This window comes from Microtus pennsylvanicus, chromosome 1 (genome assembly GCF_037038515.1).
Source record: "Microtus pennsylvanicus isolate mMicPen1 chromosome 1, mMicPen1.hap1, whole genome shotgun sequence".
Lineage (NCBI taxonomy): Eukaryota > Metazoa > Chordata > Mammalia > Rodentia > Cricetidae > Microtus > Microtus pennsylvanicus.
The window spans coordinates 23612921-23632219 of NC_134579.1; the positions used below are offsets into that span (position 1 = coordinate 23612921).

Genomic DNA, 19299 nt, shown 5'->3' on the forward strand with positions numbered 1-19299 from the left:
CATACAGCTATTATTTTTTTCCCCTTGAGATAGGGTTTCTCAGTAGCCTCGAACACTCCAAGAAAGATGGCTGACTAGCTGCCTGTCTCAGTCTCTCCAAAAATGGATTCCATTTTTACTTCACACTTAGCTTTTCTACATTGAGTTCTGGGGGTAGAATTTTGCAAGCAATTTACTTTTTAAGCCATCTCCCCAGGCCTTTCCATAATATCTTAAAGAAATCTGTCAATGATGGATGCCAATAAAAGACCAATTTTATAATACTAAGCAAACTCATTGGCAATGACTAATTAAGGCAAAGGCAATCCAAATAATGATAATGGTAATGACCTAATAAGTATAAGAATTAGTGTTGGTGAAAAGATTGGCTGTAAACAAGTCCATTTGAAAAGAACCTATGGCACGGGAATTATTGCAACAGAACAGACCTTAAGATTATAACTTACAAAAATATTATAATTTAACAAAATGGTAAGCAGAGGATGTAGGAAATTGTTAAGACTATTATTTGCCTTCTCATTTCAAGCAACAAATCAATCAATGCCATTTAAAATATAAACGTGGAGTTAAAGGAGGAATAAAGGCAAAAGAAATGTGTTCTAGCAACACATACAAAAATTCAGATCTATAAATGAAAGCTATTCATTACAAATAACAGGGGAGCTACAATGTGGGGAATGTCAGGGAGACCCTAAAACACCAACAAGGAATCTTGTCGGCAATGTCTAACTCCAATAAAAGTCATGAGCGATTATCTCCACCCACGCTCCTTCTTCCCAGTGCTACTTAAAGTCAAGACCCAGGGTGGATCCCAGCCAGCACTCCAGCCAAAACAACTGCCCAAGTCTGTACCCTCTGTACACAGGGTCATGGTGGTCATTCTGCTTGGCCCTGTGTATTCCTCTGTCTACTGTTAGCAGCCACTCTTCCAGGCCTTGTGGGCTGCCAGACCACACAGCCACATGAGTAAGTACCCCGGTGCAGGTGCCAAGTTCCTGTGTGGTCAACATGAAGCCACTGAGAACCCCTCCTCCCTAGAATTACAATGGATAACAGCAAAACAAATTTGGGATGTCATTCCCAGAATCATGGCTGCCAGCTTTCCACCTTCCTAAGCCCCAAGGGGTGCCCATTTTTAGCACAGAAAAAGGAGTAAATGCAGGACAAAGAACAGCATTAACAGGAGAAATAGGACTCGGTAAATTCTAGGTCTCGGTCCTCAGTCCTGCCTCCTTCGCTTTGGAAGTGCCGTCACTGCAGGGCTTTTCCCCTGGGCGAGACAAAACCCTCTCCACATCCATAAGCTGTTCAGTAGGATCTGTCACTGAGCAATAGAAACTACGTCGTTAACCCTTTCTTAGAGACCATTCTTTGCAGTTTCCAAAACTCTCCGGACTCAACTAATGGGAGTCTCATTTTACCTTTGGTTCTTCTGGCAAACCCTCCTCCCTCCTTGGACACAGAATCCCACCATGTAGTCTGGCCTCTAACTTGTAATCCTCTTGCCTTAGCCTCCCAAGTACTGGGACGCACAGCTGTGTATAATGCAATACTCAGCCTCCTCCTATGCAGTCACCTGAGTTTTAGGATGGAGAGCAACTCTTCCTATGATTTTGCTTCAGCTTCCTTTGGCCCAAGTTGCCCTCATTAAAAAGAAAGCAAACAAACAAGGTAAATGGAACAACAGTAACAACGAAAACAGAAGCAAAAATATTTTCCTTTGCCTTGGTTCACCTCAAGCTCTCTGCCTAGGTCTTTTCTTGAGCTACACATTTATCTTCACCACTTATTCACGCCATTCTTGCAGCAATTACTGCAATTCGACCTGTCCCTACTATCAGTGATATTCTTATATTTGTGAAGACAAATATTCTGAAAAAATAAGGAAGAACAGAAGGAAAGACAGCAAGCCCGCCTAGTAAAAGGAGGTATTCTGACAGGGAAAAGCAGAGAGATGCGCAGTCCAGGTCCTAAAGTAGCGGGAGAAAGATGATTTGATTTGGGGGGAATACATTTCTGTGACTGACTTGATGCTGAATGGTGACTGTATAGTCCTATGGGCACAGACACTGATACTCAGACAGTGTAGCACCAATTTCCTGTCGCATGGAAATTATGCCGCATGATTCCTATTCATGGTCATGCAAGTGAAACATGCATGCTAAGACGTTGACTCAAGTGAACCTGGACGACTTCTAAAAGCTTACACTCCTCTCCCTTCAATAACAGGCACAAATGGACCTTATTTATTATATTTCAATCACTCTGTTTTGACCATACTCGCGGTCTCACCATGCTAGTTCTTAGCCTGTCTCTGGCCACTTCATAGCTTTCTCTTTCTCCCCTTAAATGCTGCAGTTCCCCTAAGTCTATTCCCCAGGCTCCTTGCCAGAGGCGTCACTAAGTGGGTAAAAGGGACAAACACTTGGCCCAGAGGTGGGTGCTTTGTTAACAAGAAATAAAGAGGGGTTGCAGGTGATGACATCATCACCTCTGCCCTGCCAGTCTTTAGAGCACTAAGGCCATGGGTCATGGCCCTCTTAAGAAGAGAGTCTATGTGGAGGGCACCCTTGGCATCCAAAGGTGGGTGTTTCAGAGAGGAAGGCAGAATTATTGGTTCTTACCTCATCTCCATGCATTAAAATATTTTAGTAAAAATATTTTGTTTCTTTTAAAGATTCTTTTTACATTACTTATTCTACAGCATACGTATGTTTTGTCTGCATATATGTATGTGTACCACATGTTTGCCTGCCGCTCATGCAGTAAACAGAAGGGTATCGGGTCTCCCGGAACTGAAGGTATCCATGGTTCTGAACCACCACGTGGGTGCCTGGAATTGAACCCGCGTCTTCTGAAAGAGCAGCAAGTGCACTAAAGTGCTAAGCCACCTCTCTATCCCCCTCCTTTGTTCTTTTGAGACAAGATCTCACTGTATAGCTAAGGTTCAGCCTTACAGGTGTAGGGATTACATCAGTGAGCCACCACAGCCGGTTTGAACGCTGTGATTCAAAGGCTTCAGAGAAATCTGAGTCAAACCTCCAAGGAAATTTATGAGGGACAATCTGTTGGGACTCCTCGACTCTTCTTGCCTCTTCTTTCCTGGATGACAGGATCATGAACTGATCACAGCCCCTCACTCTGGCATGAGACAAGGCAAGAGCACTATATACAAATTGTCAGTTTACATTCAAATTTCCTTCTCATCTTATGAAAAAAAAAAAGAAAAAGAAAGGGGTGAATTCATCTTTAATCCTATTTAATTTCATTGTACCATCCTTATGACATCCTTAATAGGTACCTACAATGTAGTCATTTCAAAATATTTTAGGTCTCTATTAATGTTAAATTTCTGAAATGTGGCATTTCTCTTGGCAGCACACATCTGACTGGCCACATCTCAAGTGTTCCAGCTGCACATTTAGTTGGTGCCACCACACAGATAAAGCCTGGGGATTGGAGACTCCATCCCATGGACTGGGGGACAAGGTATTTGGAGTTTTCTATATGTAGGTTTGTCTGAAATTCAAACCCAGGCTTCACTCTTCTTCAAAAATTAAGACTCAGAGACTTTTCGTTATTATAGAATTCAAACCAGATTCATTAAAAATGACTCAAAACACGTCACAGTTGAGCTGCTTCTTACCCAATGGACTGAAGATGGTGAGAAAAAGCAAATGAACGAGACAAAATAAGGCCCATGTGCTCTACCCTGTGTCTCTTCTCTCCCATGGCTGCCCATAAGCAGGCAGTCTGGAGTGGGAAGAAGGACTCTGGCCCAGCATTGCACAAACCACAGACAAAAACAGAAAACAAAGCTACCCAGGCATCACTGAACTCTCTAATGTCAAAGGTTTAATAACATGTGGTTATTTGAGCAAATCTGGGTGTCCATGATGATTCACAGGTACCAGCAGCCACTCACCAGAAAAGGACAGAAGTCTACAACATGAACTGAGTGTGCCTCTCAGCCTTTCTTAAAAATCTATTGGAATAGTATGCTGTGGGAGCTCCTTTGATGTGGTGGTCCCCTCTGTGTGCTGTGATACCATTAATGAATAAAGAAACTGCCTTGGCCTGTTGATAAGGCAGAGCTTAGGTAGGTGGGGAGGACTGAACTGAATGCTGGGAGAAAGAAGGGCAGCGTCAGGATTCACCAGAGACAGACGTGCTGAAATTTTGCTGGTAGGCCACGACCTCATGGTGATGCACAGATTAATAGAAATGGGCTAAATTGAGATGTAAGAGTTAGCCAATAAGAAGCTAGAGCGAATGGGCCAAGCAATGATTTAATTAATACAGTTTCTGTGTGATTATTTTGGTTCTGGGCGGCTGGGATGAACAAGTGGTTCCTTGCAACACTCCTGCTCCTTCAGCCAATAGACTTTAAGATACCAGCTCATTTGGGCGTGGCCTCTTATACTATAAATGCAGCTATAAAGCTCTCACTTCTGGCTGCTAGACTCTGTTCTGTCCCCCATTCGGACAGAGAACTGTTATCAAGGACAGTGATCTGTAAGTCTCCCCTAAATAAATAACCCATTATTATTCATAATTCTGAACTAGTGTGGGATTATTTTGTGACTTCCACCATCAATAATAGTTGCTTGCACTTTGGGAGCTGGGATAGACAGTTAAAGGGTTCAGAGAGGTAGCTAGACAGAGGGAGAACTTCTAAGGCTGTAGAGCACACACACAGTAAGTAGGACGAGGGGGTAGACAACTGTTGATTATTTCAACACAGCTAGTGGAAAAGGAAAAGTGAGTGGGAACTGAACATCTCTAGTCCAAACGTATGAAATCTGAAACGTTCCAAAAGCGGACACAGTTCTTGAGAACTGCTCTGAATTTATTTCAGAAGATTTCCATCTGATCTGCAGCACAAATGGAGGAACATTGCAATTACTACATATCTAACAACCTTTGGGCTGTGTGTAATGCACACAGGAAAGAGGTGAGAATCTTGTATTCACTTGGGGCTCATTCACAAAGCAACTCATTGTGAACATCCAAATATTTCAAATCCTATGAAATCCAAAACACTCTTAGCCCAAGCATTTCAGATACGAAAACCTCAGTCTCTGCTGCCAGTCCCCATACAGCAATTCACAACTGTACTTAGGTAACTCCAGTTCCAAGAAATACGACAGCCTATTCTGATGCCTTCTGAGGTACCAGCCTCAGATGTGGTGCATAAATATGACATAGGCAAAACATCTATATACATGAAATAAAATTATTATTTTAAAAAAGAGTATCAACAAGAGATAAAGTAGAGGTGATCTTTTAGTATAATTTTTAGTATCAGTTTGAATGTTTATTTCAAAGACACAATATTAAGCGAGAAAAATTAGAAAATATCAACAGGGGGCTGGAGAGATGGCTCAGTGGTTAAGAGCACTGATTGCTCTTCCAGAAGACCCTGGTTCAATTCCCAGCACCCACATGGCAGTTCACAACTGTCTGTAACTCCAGTTCCAAGGGATCCATGGCAAAACACCAATGAACATAAAATAAAAATAAATCAAAAAAGAAAGAAAAAAATCAACAGTTATAAATAAACTAAAATATATCAAAGTGTTTGAACAGAAAAAAATTATTTATAGCATTTTTAATCAAAATGCTTCCCTAATTGCATAGCCACAGTAGAACACATTACACTAAGAAAACTTAAATTTTACCCAGTTTATTGATCATAACAGCATAATTTCTAATTGTAAAAACTGTAGGGTAGGTAAAGTAAATAAACATATTAATTATATAGTGGATCATTAGGAACCAAGATTTTTACTACAGGAGAAAACATAAATATAAAATATCAGAATTAATATTTTTAATGAATGCATGTGACCCAACAAGAACAAGTGTCTACCGTACGGGCCTTACCTCTTGGCAGTACTGTAGGATGCCCTCCTTGGTGCCGATGCATGTTTTGGTCCCTGATGGATCTGACTCCCACTTTCCGTTCTGCACATTCATGTGCATGTTGAGTTTGCCGCAGAACATGGCGATCTGGGGTTCTGCCAGCAGCCCGGCATTGCCATCAGTGGGCACCTAAAAGAATAAATAATTCCTAGTTCATTCAAACAATCCTTTCATTTTTTTTCCCCCACAGAAAATTGTGTGATATCTCTTGAAAGGTCCTAATAATAAAGACGGGTTTCTAAAATAAATATAATCACTGTGGAAGAATTCACATTCTCATAATCCGCAGTTACTCACACAGAATGGGGTCAGTTCCTCCTTGATGACCAGGCCTGGAGATGACACTATGTGCCCCTTCTCAGCCCTGACAACAAGGTGTTAACAGTGTGCCTCACTGCTGAGCAAATGGCTGTATCCAAGGGCGTTTTCGCTTGTTTTGAGACAGGGTCTCTCTATGTCTTGTAACTCACTCTGTAGACCAGGCTGGCCCCAAACTCAGAGACCCACCTGCCTCTGCCTCCTGAGTGCTAAGATTACAGGCATGTGCCGCCCACCATGCCCAGCTTGTACCTGAGTTTTTAATTAGAAGATTACACTGGAGAATCAACCATTCGGGAATGTAACAATGCACAGACCATCCCACCAGGTTTCCCCAGGGCAGTCCTTGTTTGTCACTCTTATTACTTTCCTCCAGTAGTGTGTGTGCATGTATGTGTGCAAGTGTGTGTATGCGCATGTGTGTGTGTGTGTGTGTATACCAGCCTATGCATGCATATGTGAGTGCAAGACAGAGGCCAACCTCAGACATTATATTTCGGGCACCATCCACCTGTCTTTGAGACAGGATCTCTCGTTGGTTGAAACCTGGCTAAGCAGGCTGCTCTGGCCGTTCAGAAAACCCCAGGAATTTGCCTGTCTCAGCCATTCCAGCACCGGGATTACAAGGGCTCATACCTGGCTATTTTTTTTCTTCTTTAACTTAGCTTTGGGAGTAGGATGTAAATCATAGCCCATCTAAGCACTTTACCAACTGCGCTACAGTCCCAGCCCTGTCTTGGCTCACTAGGACAGACTGCTCATGCCCTATGGCCCCTACCACGAAGCAAGTAAACAACATCTCATCCAGAGCTCAGCAGAGCATCTGCCCTAGCAAATTTGGAACAGGCTTTGGCTTTGACCGCTACAGGCAATCTGCCATTTCAGAAGACTTTGAAAAGTGTGCTTTCTGTATTAGAGCCCTTCTGTTCACAGGCGGTCCTCCCCCGCCCCAACTTCCTTAGATGAAGAGTAGACGGAATTTACTATGAGCTCAGACCGTTCCTATCATCTGATCTTTTGGGCCTTCAGCCTTCATTGCTAGAAACACAACTGTACCATCCTGCCTAGTTAGGGGAAAAAAAATAAAATTTATTATGGGAAAATTGGAGCGCTGAAATCTGTCCTACCCCATCCAAAAGGTCTGCCAAAGATGAAAACTAAATCCAGAAAAAGAATTACTAGAAACTAAAGAATCAAAAGAAGAACCAATGTAATTCCTCTCCAGTGAGAGCCCTGATGAGGAAACTGAGCTGCACCCCAGATAGACTCGACTTCCCCCAGCAGCCACTCCCACAGCCCCTTCCTGGGTGATTCCTGAGTTAATCCCAAAAACTAGTGAGGGAAGAGAAAGAGAAAAGAAAAGAAAAAAAAAAGTCAAACTGCCTGGATGGAGAGATTTCAGTTGAAGACATTTCTATCCACAGATGTGACAGGGACCAAGCATTTGCTTATCAGGCGTCTTGTCTGCCCACAACAGAGGATTCGTGTCTTTAACAAAACAACAGCAAATGAGGGGACTCTGGGCTGAACTCCTGGAAGGAAGGGCTATGGTGAGCGGGCTACACGAATCTGTGTCTCAAGCCCCGGGTGTTTAGGTCCTTCAAACAGCAGCTAATGCCACAAAGTCAGACCATCCACAGAGCAGCTGCAACCCCTCGACTCTTCCACAGGAACCTCATCATCTCTCACCACCGCCAGGAAGCTGGAAGGCCCATTCTCCCCCAGATGCAGAGTCATGCCCAACACAGAACGTTCTTGTCCTTATCCTCCTGAGGGATTATAAGGAAATTCAATGCCTGGATCTTATAGAGCAAATCATGAATTTTGCCAATTTACTGAAATAAGCAGATGGGGTAATAATATGGCAAGAGAGTTAAAGAACGTGGAATCAGAACCAGACACCTGTGGGTGAAGCCATGGAGTGGAGGTTGGGGCAGGGGCAGGGTTTGGGGGGTCAAAGGATGAAGTGTTCAATGCAAACCTCATTGTGTTCCTCACTGTGCTTTATTCTGTCCACTCTTAGTGGGCCTCAGCATCTTATCCCTAACTAAAGAGAAGTTATAGAACATTTAATTCATCAAAGTTGGTGAATATTTTATCAAAAGAATCTGGTCCTCAATTTCGGGATCTCCTGTGCCTCTATTTCCTCACAAGCTTTTGGCTATCCCAGGTTAGGTGATGAGCCACCTCAGTGGATGCAAATGCAGGAGCCATCCTTCTTCCTTCAAAGAAAATGTAAACAAGTTCTCTCCAGTGACCATTAGAGCCCAAGAAAGTCCTCATGATCCTCTACTCCCCACTTCCTGGTAATCATGACCACATGCAGTCCATCCCTTCTCACAGTGCGTTAGTTACAATTTGTCTATGCAACAAACAAAGAGTGCCAGAAATGGTGATGTGTGCCATCCAGAACAAGGTTCACTCATTGTTGGGCAGCAGTAGGAAGCTCAGAACTCCTTCAGAGCCACACCAGCAAGCCTGGAAATAGTCCACACCACAATGACACTGTCTGGCTGCAGCCAAGAGAAATGCAGCTTCAAGAGAGACCGACCCAGAGCCAGAACCACCTAGAAAGTGCCCCTAAGTCCCTCACTCACAGAAACGGAAATGGTAACTTCTTGTTGCTTTAAGCAATTAAGTTTGAGGTGACCTGTCACACAGCAAGAAACACTAAGGCGTTCTGCCTTTCTCCAGCTCACCACTAGCAACCTCTGAGCTCCTTTACCAAATACAGCAAATGAGAAACAAAACCCTTCCTCACCTCCCTTCACATTATTGCCCTCTAGAGCAGGGGGTCAGAGAGCTTCCTGAAAGGGCCAGACAGTGAATACATAAGGCTCATGGGCCGGCCTCTTTGGTGACTCTACAACCTTATTGCTATAGGTCAGAAACAGCTTTAAACGACACACAAAGGGATGGGCAGAGTCTTTTCTCACGAATACCTGCATTTACAAAGGAGACAGTAGGCCCGATCCAGCCCCTCCACCATCCGTCTGCTTAACTTTTGATTTAAACACTTCCACTTGCTTCTTTAAATTTATTTTATGTTATGGGAGGATAAGGGGTGTGGGGGCCATTGCCCTGGTACATGTGTTAAAGAACAACCTGCATGTGATTTCTCCTTCCACCATGTGGGTAGTCAAACTCAGGCCATCAGACGTCGTGGTGCCTTTGCCTGCTGACCCATCTTGCTGGTCCAATCACTAGTGTCCTAACCCCTGTTATCAGTTTACATTCTCATCCCTGAGCTGACTGATCTCAAAGGTTACGTATAACTCCCATCTGAGAAACATATGAGGAGGAGGCTTTCCTTAGCACCCATCCCTACTGGCCTTGTTTACCAACGGTGAACTCTTTTGTCTTAGAAGTATGTCTTTGACTTCTGTCATGGTGAATTATCCCAGTTCTTCTCCAACCACCTCTTTTCTGAGTCCCTATTCTCCACTTCCATCCACAGCTTAAGATATTCTTTTTTTTTCTTTGTTTTTGTTTTCGGTTTTTTGATTTTCTTCGAGACAGGGTTTCTCTGCAGCTCTGAAGCCTGTCCTAGAACTTGCTCTGTAGACCAGTCTGACTTTGAACTCACAGAAGTCTACCTGTCTCTGCCGCCCGAATGCTGGGATTGAAGGCGTGTGCCTCCACCTAAGCATTCTTTTTCTCTTTTCTCTTTGAGGCCTTCACGTTTCAGAAGATGCAGAATTACAAAAGAACAACACTACCAGATGCTGTACACCGGGGATCAAAGCCTTAAGCAGGGCCAGACAGTCAGATAATAAAAGCATCCTAGCATGTCCTGGAAGAAGGGTTTCCAGATTGGGTTATGTTTTGTTTTTATTTTCGTTTGGTTGGGTTTTTTTTTTATGTTGTTTATTTTTTAATTGACTAAATTTGTTCTCTGACACTTTTACACATGTATGTGATGTGTTCTGTTTTCTCTCAACCCTGTGGTAGCTTGAATAGGAATAGTTCCATCGGCTCATAGACTTGAATGCTTGGTTACCAGGGACTGGCATTATTAGGAGGTGTAGCCTCATTGGAGTAGGTGTGGCCTTGTTGGAAGAAGTGTGTCACTGGGGGTGAGTTTTGAGATTTCAAATGCTCAAGCCAGGTCCCAGTGTCACTCTCTCTTCCTGCCAAATCAGTTGCAGAACTCTTGGCTCCTTGCCAGCATCATGTCTGCTTGCATGCCACCAAGCTTCCTACCATGATGATAATGGACTAAGTCTCTGAACTGTAAGCCAGCCCCAATTGAATACCTTTCTTTATAAGAGTTGCTGTGGTCACAGTGTCTCTTCCCAGCAATAGAAACCCTAAGACACACCCTCTCTTATCTCCCTCGCACTTCCACCATGCCCCTTCCACTACATACGTCCTTTCTCCACATGTGTGTCTTTTTGCTTTATTCCCCATTGATTTTTAAGTAACCAGGGGTATCAGTATAGCCATGGATTCGGAATGATCCATGTTAGCCTGTTGGGCTCAGTCACTGATACTAACAATGACTATCTTCTCATCTCCCCTTCTCTTGTAATCCATCAGTTACCAATATTTCAACAGAGAGGTGCTGGGCCTCAGGAGCACTCCCATCATACCCCATCCATGACGACCTGGTGATAGGGCTTGTATTATGCAGACCTAGCAGCTAAATCTAGTGTCAATTCCTTGTCAAAAATGGGACAATTGCTCATGTTACCTGGTCTTACTTTTTAAAATTAAGTCTATCTAATAAATTCTGCTTCATTTTCTTAAACTTGGTTCCTGAATTTCCTTTTCTAACTTCCACACTTCTCTATGTCATCCTTCCTCTTACCTTTAGAGTTATTTTAATGTCATCTGCTTGTATAATACAGAATAGAAAATGGATGCTTTTGCTCTTTTCAGGTTTTCTACCCAAAGGAATTTAATATTGTAGTGGTTAATCTTCATCATCAACTCAACTGGACTTAGAATCTCTATGGAGACGTACCTCAGGGTGTGTCTTTGAGTGCTTTCCCACACAGTTTTAAAAAGTGAAGACCCACCCTGAACAACGACAGCACCATCCTCTGGACTGCGATCACAGGCAGAATGAAAAGGAGAAAATGCACTGACTCCAGCATTCATCTCTCCCTTTTTCCTTACTGCGTGTTCTCCTTCTGCCAGGACTTCCTCACCATGATGGATGGTCCCCTCATGCAGAGTCAAGACAACTCTTCATTCCTTCGGCTGTTTTGGCCAGCCCTACTGCCTCAGCAACAAGAAAAGCAACTGATACAATTATTCACTGTAAAAGCAAATATGCAGAAAACACTTCAACCATATTTCCGTAAAGTTGAGCCAGCACAGGGCTCAGTTCAATTTAAACTCTAGTTCCTCCAAAATGACAGTAAATTACTGCTCTGGGAACTGCTTTCTATTTATATATATAAAAAAATTGCTTTATATAACATCTTGCTACCTTTCATAAATGTTTACTTAAAACAAAATACCACGTTTGTCATGGAAAATTATTTTCCAAATCAACAGCTGTGGTATAATGACTGGAACAATTAGATCAAACACACAGATTGAACCAGAAGCCTCTCGGTCCTTCCTGTAGCCCACCTACAAAGCCCGGGTTTGAAGCAACACATCCTTGGCCCTGTTAATTAACACAAGACAACGCAGGGCATCCTCGTCTGCATCTGTCAACAGGATGGTTGCTAAAAGCAATACAGCCTCAGCACCAGCCAAGAGGAAAGCAGCACCATCTGATAAGGGGGCCACACAGAACATAATACCTTGCTGTCCCTCACCAGTCCAGACAGGTTTACTCAAACCGTTTTTCCTCAACAAAACCTCTAGAAAGAAACCTAATGAATCCCTTGCCATGTCCTTCTTAAGAGCTGGTAGTACGCACATCCATGAAATGGAAGCCTTCACATCCTAGAATAACCACTGTCAGATTCGTGCTCTCAAAGACAACTGGAAGATAACTACTCCCTTCTAAAACTATCTCCCTGCATAGAAAACAAACAGACACAACTTAGTAAATGAGGACCGTGACCAGAGGAAGAACAGCTTCTTCTTAACCATCAAGTTACTTTTTCAGAAACGCATGACAACACTAAAGATGAGAACCCTATACATAGGCGGTCCCTCACGATTTGTGCATTTTCGGGAGGTGAAATATGAAAATACTCCTTGTCGCCTGTATAGCTTGGCGCTGGCATCCTGAAACAGGAAATACTTTCCCATGAGAAAACTGTGTTCAGTGCCAATGAACAAAACAACCAGCTGCAACAGTGGGTTAATCCATGGTTTCAAAAGCAAGAGGCCATTTCCAGAACTCTGAGCTAGACCAGCGTAGATGCTACACTGCCAAACTTTCTGGAAACAAACCTTTGCTATCAGGGGGAAAAAAAGGGTTTTTTTGTTTGTTTGTTTGTTTGGTTGGTCCCCTCCTCCCAAGCCACAACACAGAGAGCAATGAAATGCAATGGTCTCTCCTAACAGCACTGTAGCTACAAGTTGGCCTTAAATAGGCACTGCTGAAATAAAGATAAACATACAGACTCAATGTGGACCAATCTGCAGGGGTGAAAGTGGAAGCCCACACGGACAATCGCTACAATTTACAATGAAACACAGAGGCTGCTTCTGGAACCCATTCTCTGTCTGTCCTTCAAACGGGGTGTTCCTTTTCTCCAAGAACTTTCTCTCTCTCCTCCTCATTATCAAGATGAAAATTCCTTAAAGAGCAGGTCTGGCAGCATTCTTCACCCGGGTCCCAGCTAAGAGGGGCTGAAACAAGGAGCCCTCTGTTTCCCTGGCTAAAACGTCCAGCTTGGCAAGGCAGGGTCCGGATCCATAGCTTGGCTGAGTCTGTGGATTTATGCCCTTTTAAGCTTTCTGGCTAATGAAGACCATCTGGTTTCTACATCCGAGCAGCCGTTTCTCTGGCCGGAATAACGCTCATCTGGTGAAGTATTGGTACTTTTTTCTTTGGGTGGGATTCTTAAAATAAACAGGACAGATTCTATTTCTATCCCATCCTTGGTTTTCCTGGAAGAACTGTGGTGTGCTCATCACCTGAGCACAGTTCAATTACATTCCACAAACACAAAAAAGTCTACACTCTTGAGTTACTTTTAAATTCAACACCGAAAACATTCTCCATTTTCAAGCGTAAAGAAATTATTTCCATAATCACAGTCTAGGAAATTTGCTGGTGAACTCCCTTTAAAGATCAATAATCATGAGCAAATTTTCATTCGTCAACCAAAGGAAAAGAACCAGGGAGGGAGGGTCTCCTTGGCAGTGACGTCCACAGAGAACATCTGTAGTTGCTCACGTTATGCTGACATAAAACTGGAATTTAAATTAGAATCACAGAAGGGAAAGCATCTGTATAAATCATTCATGCCAACTCGAGCAGGAAAAGGCTAAGATTTCACCCATAGCCCGAGCTCCAGAGGCAGAAAAAGGGGCTGACTGTTGTCTGTCAAGAGCTCCTTTGGCATGATCAGCCTGACTCTCATATTAAAACAGGGCTTTGCCCTGGTGTGCCCATGTATGGATGTGTGGCGAGAAAGGACAGAATTGCCACCTAAACCCATACAGAAAAGTGAACCAGTGTAACTGTTTCTGAACTAGAGTTCCAGCCTAGAAAGGATCTGTCACAAAAGTGAGTAGAGAGAGAAAGAAAAAAAAATCCTTTCAAAGAATTAATGTATGTATTTTTCACTCCTGGAAACTTGTCATTCCTTTGGAGTTCCTTCCTGACATAGCTTCAAATTACACGGTATAGCTCTTAGAAGGCTTTCAAAGACTCTGTGGAAACCGAGCTCTTCGAGTGTTGCTGAGCACGGGGGTTCTCAACTTGGCCCCAAACTCCATCTCTTCTCAAGGCTAGTGAAGCATGCTCCCCGTTGGCACGCAGTAGGAAATCAAGAGGTCCATCAATAGAAACGTCGGTTATTCAACACCCAGGAGATTAACAACCAGTGCCGGAAAGCTTGCATTATACATAGGCCTCAGAGAGGCTGGTGGCCCAGCTGCTTACGCATAATATAAACGGATTAAAAATTGTAATTTTTAAAACAGAAGTGTCTGTGTGGTAACCAGAGAATTAGGTTCAAAATCAGTTTTTAACCCAGTGAATGCCTATTTAGTCCTTATTTCTTTAAGCAGATAACTATACTTGCTATAAAGAATAATTCCCTCAGAGAAGCCCTCTGCACAGACATAACACTGATGAAGCCCAATGACAATGTTCAGTTTGCAATGCTGTTGATCCAATAGCCTGATGGCAATTTCCTTTAGGCTATCTTTAGCCCTGCTAAAGAGCAGGACCTCGCTCACTTCTATATCTGACCTAGCAACCTGAGTAATAAAAACCCTATTCTTCACCTATGGAAGGCCCAATAATGCTATCAGATAAGATTGGAGGCCTATAGTTGATATTCCTCAACCTGCTCTAACTGCGTACTTCATATTTTCACCAATGTATTTTTAAAATGCCTTGGATTTTTACATATTTTGTTCTGCATTGCCAAGTGCATTCTTGACAAGCTCTCTGCCCCTGAGCTACGGAACCAGGATTGGAGTTTGTTGCTGTTTTATTTGTTTCCTTGCTTTTCTGAGACAACTTCAAGTAGTCCCACAGACCTGACTAGCTGAGAATGACCTTGAACTTCAGTTCTTCTTGGTCTACCTCCCAGCTGCTGAGAATCTGATGCTGTTGGAGTGAACTCTTTCCAGAACTGTCTGAACACAGAAGCTAAATTTTGGGGTGTGCTGGGACTGTACATCATTATTGTCGCAAGAGATACTAACATGGCACGGCACACTTGTCATAGAAACAACTAAGATGCTATCTTATTTCAAACGGCACAAGTGTTCCCAAAATGATTTAAGGTCGGGAGGCAGAGACAGGCAGATTTTTGCAACTTCAAGGCCAACCTGGACTACCAGAGCTAGCTCCAAAGCTACAGAGAAACCGCGTCTCAAAACAAAACAAAACAACAACAACAAAAAAAAGATTTAAGGACCCTTGTATCCTTGTGTTCTCATTTGAATAACTCTGTTTTGTTTTGTTTGAGACAGGGTCTTTTCGCATAGCCCCAGATGTCTATGTAGATCAGGCCTACAAAGATCTGGCTGCTTCTACTTTCAGAGTGCTCTAATTAAAGGTGTGTAGCCACCACAGCTAGCTGAATAATTCTTTGAAATAGTTTAAGGCAGATTTGTTAGGATTTTGAGAGTTCAAGACAAACAGCTAACACTCTGAGAATCCACAGCAGAGAGGCTCAGAAAACCCCCAGCAATCTTTGTCATTCACATTCAGGAAAACATTAGTGAGAGGAAGTAACTGCCAGAGTTTGGGTCTGGGGTGTTCCTAAAACGCCCTTGTGGAAGGTGTGGCTGCCAGTTGATGCCACTGCCAGGAAATAGGGGAACCTTTCAGAACTAGCAAGTCAGGTCATTCAGTGTGCCTTTGAAAGGGAAAAGAGACATCGGAACACCAGACCTCATCCAGCGTCTGTCCTTCCCTATCCCCATGATGGACTGTGTCAACTGAGCCCTAAAGCACCAGATCCAAGACCCAAAATAAACCTTATCCTCCTTTGAAGTATATTCTCTTGGGGAATTTGTCAAAATGATTGAAACCTAATACAGGGACCTTGGAGGCAAACACTTTATTTTTCAGGAGATCTAAAGAAAATGAAAGTAGCTGATATGAAAATATGAGTCACTGAAACAGATGGATAACCATCCCTCAGTACTTCAAAACAGACTGAACTATACAGGATGGATGAAGTTGGCATATCTCCAAAAGTCAAACCTTGTAAGAAAAAAAAAACATATGAACCCTCCTCCTTACCCTTACCCCCACCCTGACATTTTAAGACACTTGCTGCTGAGGAACCTCTATTTCTGCTCCACAAAACCCAGAGGAACGAGTGTCATGACTAAAAGTCAAAATATCACCACTAACCCTCCGCACCTCACTTATAAATTAGTTTTTGCTTAAAGATGAACAACAGCAGAAACTTGTTCAGCAAACTTACCTACAGGTTTTCTCCCTGCCATCTTTTTTATAAGACTATGGACCACACTGTGCCCAGTAAAGTAAGTAAAGACCTTTGTTCCCTTGCAGTGCTAGGACTGCATTGCAGCTCTGCTCCCTATGTCTTCACTGACTGCATAAGCACTAATCACAAGTAAGGTGGCTTACTAAGACAGAGGAAGCCACTGGAAAGCAGGGAACACAGAAACTAACCTTGTCCGTGATATCGAAGTATATCCTGTCTCTCACTGATCTTACTTCATCCACACCATCCCTTGGACCATGAAAATCTCAACTCCCCAAGGCATCGAGGAGCACCCTTCTAAGGAAGAACTGCTATAAACATCCTATATGTAATGCATGACATGACTTACGATCAGCAATGGTGCATGAGCCATACTATGAAAATGAAAAATCTAAGTCGAGGCAATATGGTTCTAAATGCAAGCATTGGAGCTTATAGGGAGATATCAATCAAATGTTGTGAAGTTTTAGCTCTGATAATTATGCAGTCCTCCTTTTATCCTCTTTCTTTTGGACTTCAGCAAAGACACAATTTGGCTAAAGAAGTATTTTTTTTAGTTGCATATTTGTTCCACCCAATATATACTCAGAAGGAAATCCTTCAAACGGGGAAGCAATGTTTATTAAGTAGACTGTATTTCTACTCGTACTTTACATGGAGCTGTGTGAACATAGAGTCCGGTACTACCTGTGAGAAGTGGCATGCAAAGTCCTTCAGCAAACATGCCGCTGTGACCACTGTCCACTATGTGAAAGCAGCATATGCTGGAACGCGTGTGGCATGCCAGTGAGGAAGAGCAATGATTTATTCCACGAACTCACTGAGACACAGAGATCCACAGTGACCTTTGCTCTGTGACCTCTTCAGGCATGCACAGAGAAACACACGTAAGCACATTCTGTGTAAAGGCGTGAAGGGACCAATGGTCAACTAGGTCAGGACAAGAGGGGATCTGTGCGTCTTTGAACAAACAGCATCAAACAATCCGTGGCCTCCAGACATCACCTTTCTATTTTTTACCAAAGCCATGGAAAATATTTCAGGATGAGAACATGAGGCATTCTTTTTCATAAGCAGAATGGATATTTACATTATTTTTGTTGATTTATTTCTGTCCAAGCTTTCATAACATTTACCTCTCTACCTTTCCTGTGTGCTCATAACTCTCATCTCCCTGGATTTTTATCACTAGGACTTTTGGTGTAGCAGGAACACAAGAGAAATTCAGAGAGAATGCTGAGTTGATGGGAAAATTCACGATAGCTTTAAATGGCATTCCTGCTCGCTGTTGCTAGAGCATTCTGCTAACTTATCTCCCTTAGGGCAAGCCAAGATAAAGAATACTCAAAGGCTCCTGCTTCAGGATATCTGCTTGGTAAGCACGGGGGAGACAACCCTCCTTAAAGAACCTGGAGTTGGGCACTGTCACCCTCCCTTTCTAGTGCCCTCAGTCTTACAAAAAAACTCTGTCAGATTGTCATTCTCTTTGCAATAAAGGCTTTCAGAACCACAATACCAAGGGAGAAAATGTAATTCTGAGAGGAATGTAACAAGACTTTTTACTTCGTGTTATGGTAGCAATTTTTAGTTGATAGCAATAAAAGCAGAGGCTGTGCCCATGGTCTTAACTGACAGTGAGCATCCAGTTAAATGCTGTAAATGCAAAGCAAAGGCTTTTGTTTACATAATATAAACATGATAAAAATGACTTCACGGTCTGTGAAAACTTCCTCATTCTCTACAGTATGCCTGCTTCCCTTGCACAATAAATACAAGAGCTAAAGACCGTCTGGTGTGAAAAAATAATAATGTAATAAACTAGAATGCAAAAAATGGTCAGTATTGACAAAGGCATGGAACAATAGAAAATAAATTCAAACTTAGGTATCTCTAGGATTTTTCTAGTGGCAGCAGGGGAGACCATGTAATCCGCTGCCATTACCAGCGTGCACACGTCAGTTGCAGCTGAACTAGTCCTGACCTCAGGCTTGTCATAGAATATTCTAAAAGCAACAGCTCAAAAGGCAAGGGGATTTCCGAGCCATGGGGCTCCGTTCACTTCCTGATTCTCTGGAAGTGCACCCTGGAGAGGAGCATCAGCTTGCAATTCACGTAGGATTTTTAAAATCAGACTGTCCCACTGGACTCCGGAAGATCGTACAAACATTACGGGCAGACGTAATTCATGAGTAAAGTGTGCAGTCAGCTCCTTTGTTCTGTTTGAGTTCCTGCAGCTAAAAAGCCTCCGTCAACACAAGGCGATCCTCAGAGATGTCAACAAGTAACCCAACACTGCAAGTTACCAAAACGCACACTTGGAGGATGATCTGGAGACTAACACTGGCAGACAAGCCAGGCAGTGTGCGCTGATGGCTATCAAGGCCTTGCCACTTCCAGAGTTGTCTTGGTCCTATGCTAAGTTTCTGGAAAGTTCTAGCATGGTGCCTTCGGATCATATACGCATTTCCCAGGCACTAAACATACCTATGGATGAGGACCGTGGGGAGATCCACGTAGGTCTCTTTACAACACAAGGGTAAAAAGAAGCACCTGTGGCTCAAGTTGCTAACAGAAGGTGCTGAAATAATAAAGCCAACTTTGACAATGGTGGATCAGTGGTCATACCACAGGAGAGGTGGGGCTGGAGGAGGAGACGTGTGGTGTTTTTCTAAGTCCAAGGAAGGGAGCAGAAAAGCACAGGTGAGTAGGGAAGGAGTTGAGAGAGATATCCCGGGGCCTGCAGGTAGGCAGCCTTGAATTTGTACTAAATCAAGACACACAATGTACCTGAACAAAAATACACCTGAAGCTACTGCCCCCCCCCAAAAAAAAATGAAGAGGGGAGAGCTCATGAGTGTAAGAGGATAAGTAGGCCCCTTGTTCTCTAAAATCGAATTATATTATAGATAAATGGGGGAAAAAAGAACATAACTGATCCTAAGTAAGGTGGAGGAGAATGCTTACTGCAGATTTGAGGGAGAGCGTGGCCGGAGATACCTGG

General features: G+C 43.1%; 1 protein-coding gene across 6 annotated transcripts in view; it reads right to left on the minus strand.

The window, feature by feature from the left end:
- The window catches only part of App (amyloid beta precursor protein), a 223101-nt gene that overhangs the window by 160377 nt on the left and 43425 nt on the right, over positions 1-19299 (minus strand). For all 6 annotated transcript variants that reach the window (XM_075959214.1, XM_075959223.1, XM_075959211.1 and 3 more), the window contains exon 2: positions 5887-6054. In XM_075959214.1, coding sequence (XP_075815329.1) covers positions 5887-6054 — 168 coding nt within the window. The remainder of the gene's footprint in view (positions 1-5886; positions 6055-19299) is intronic.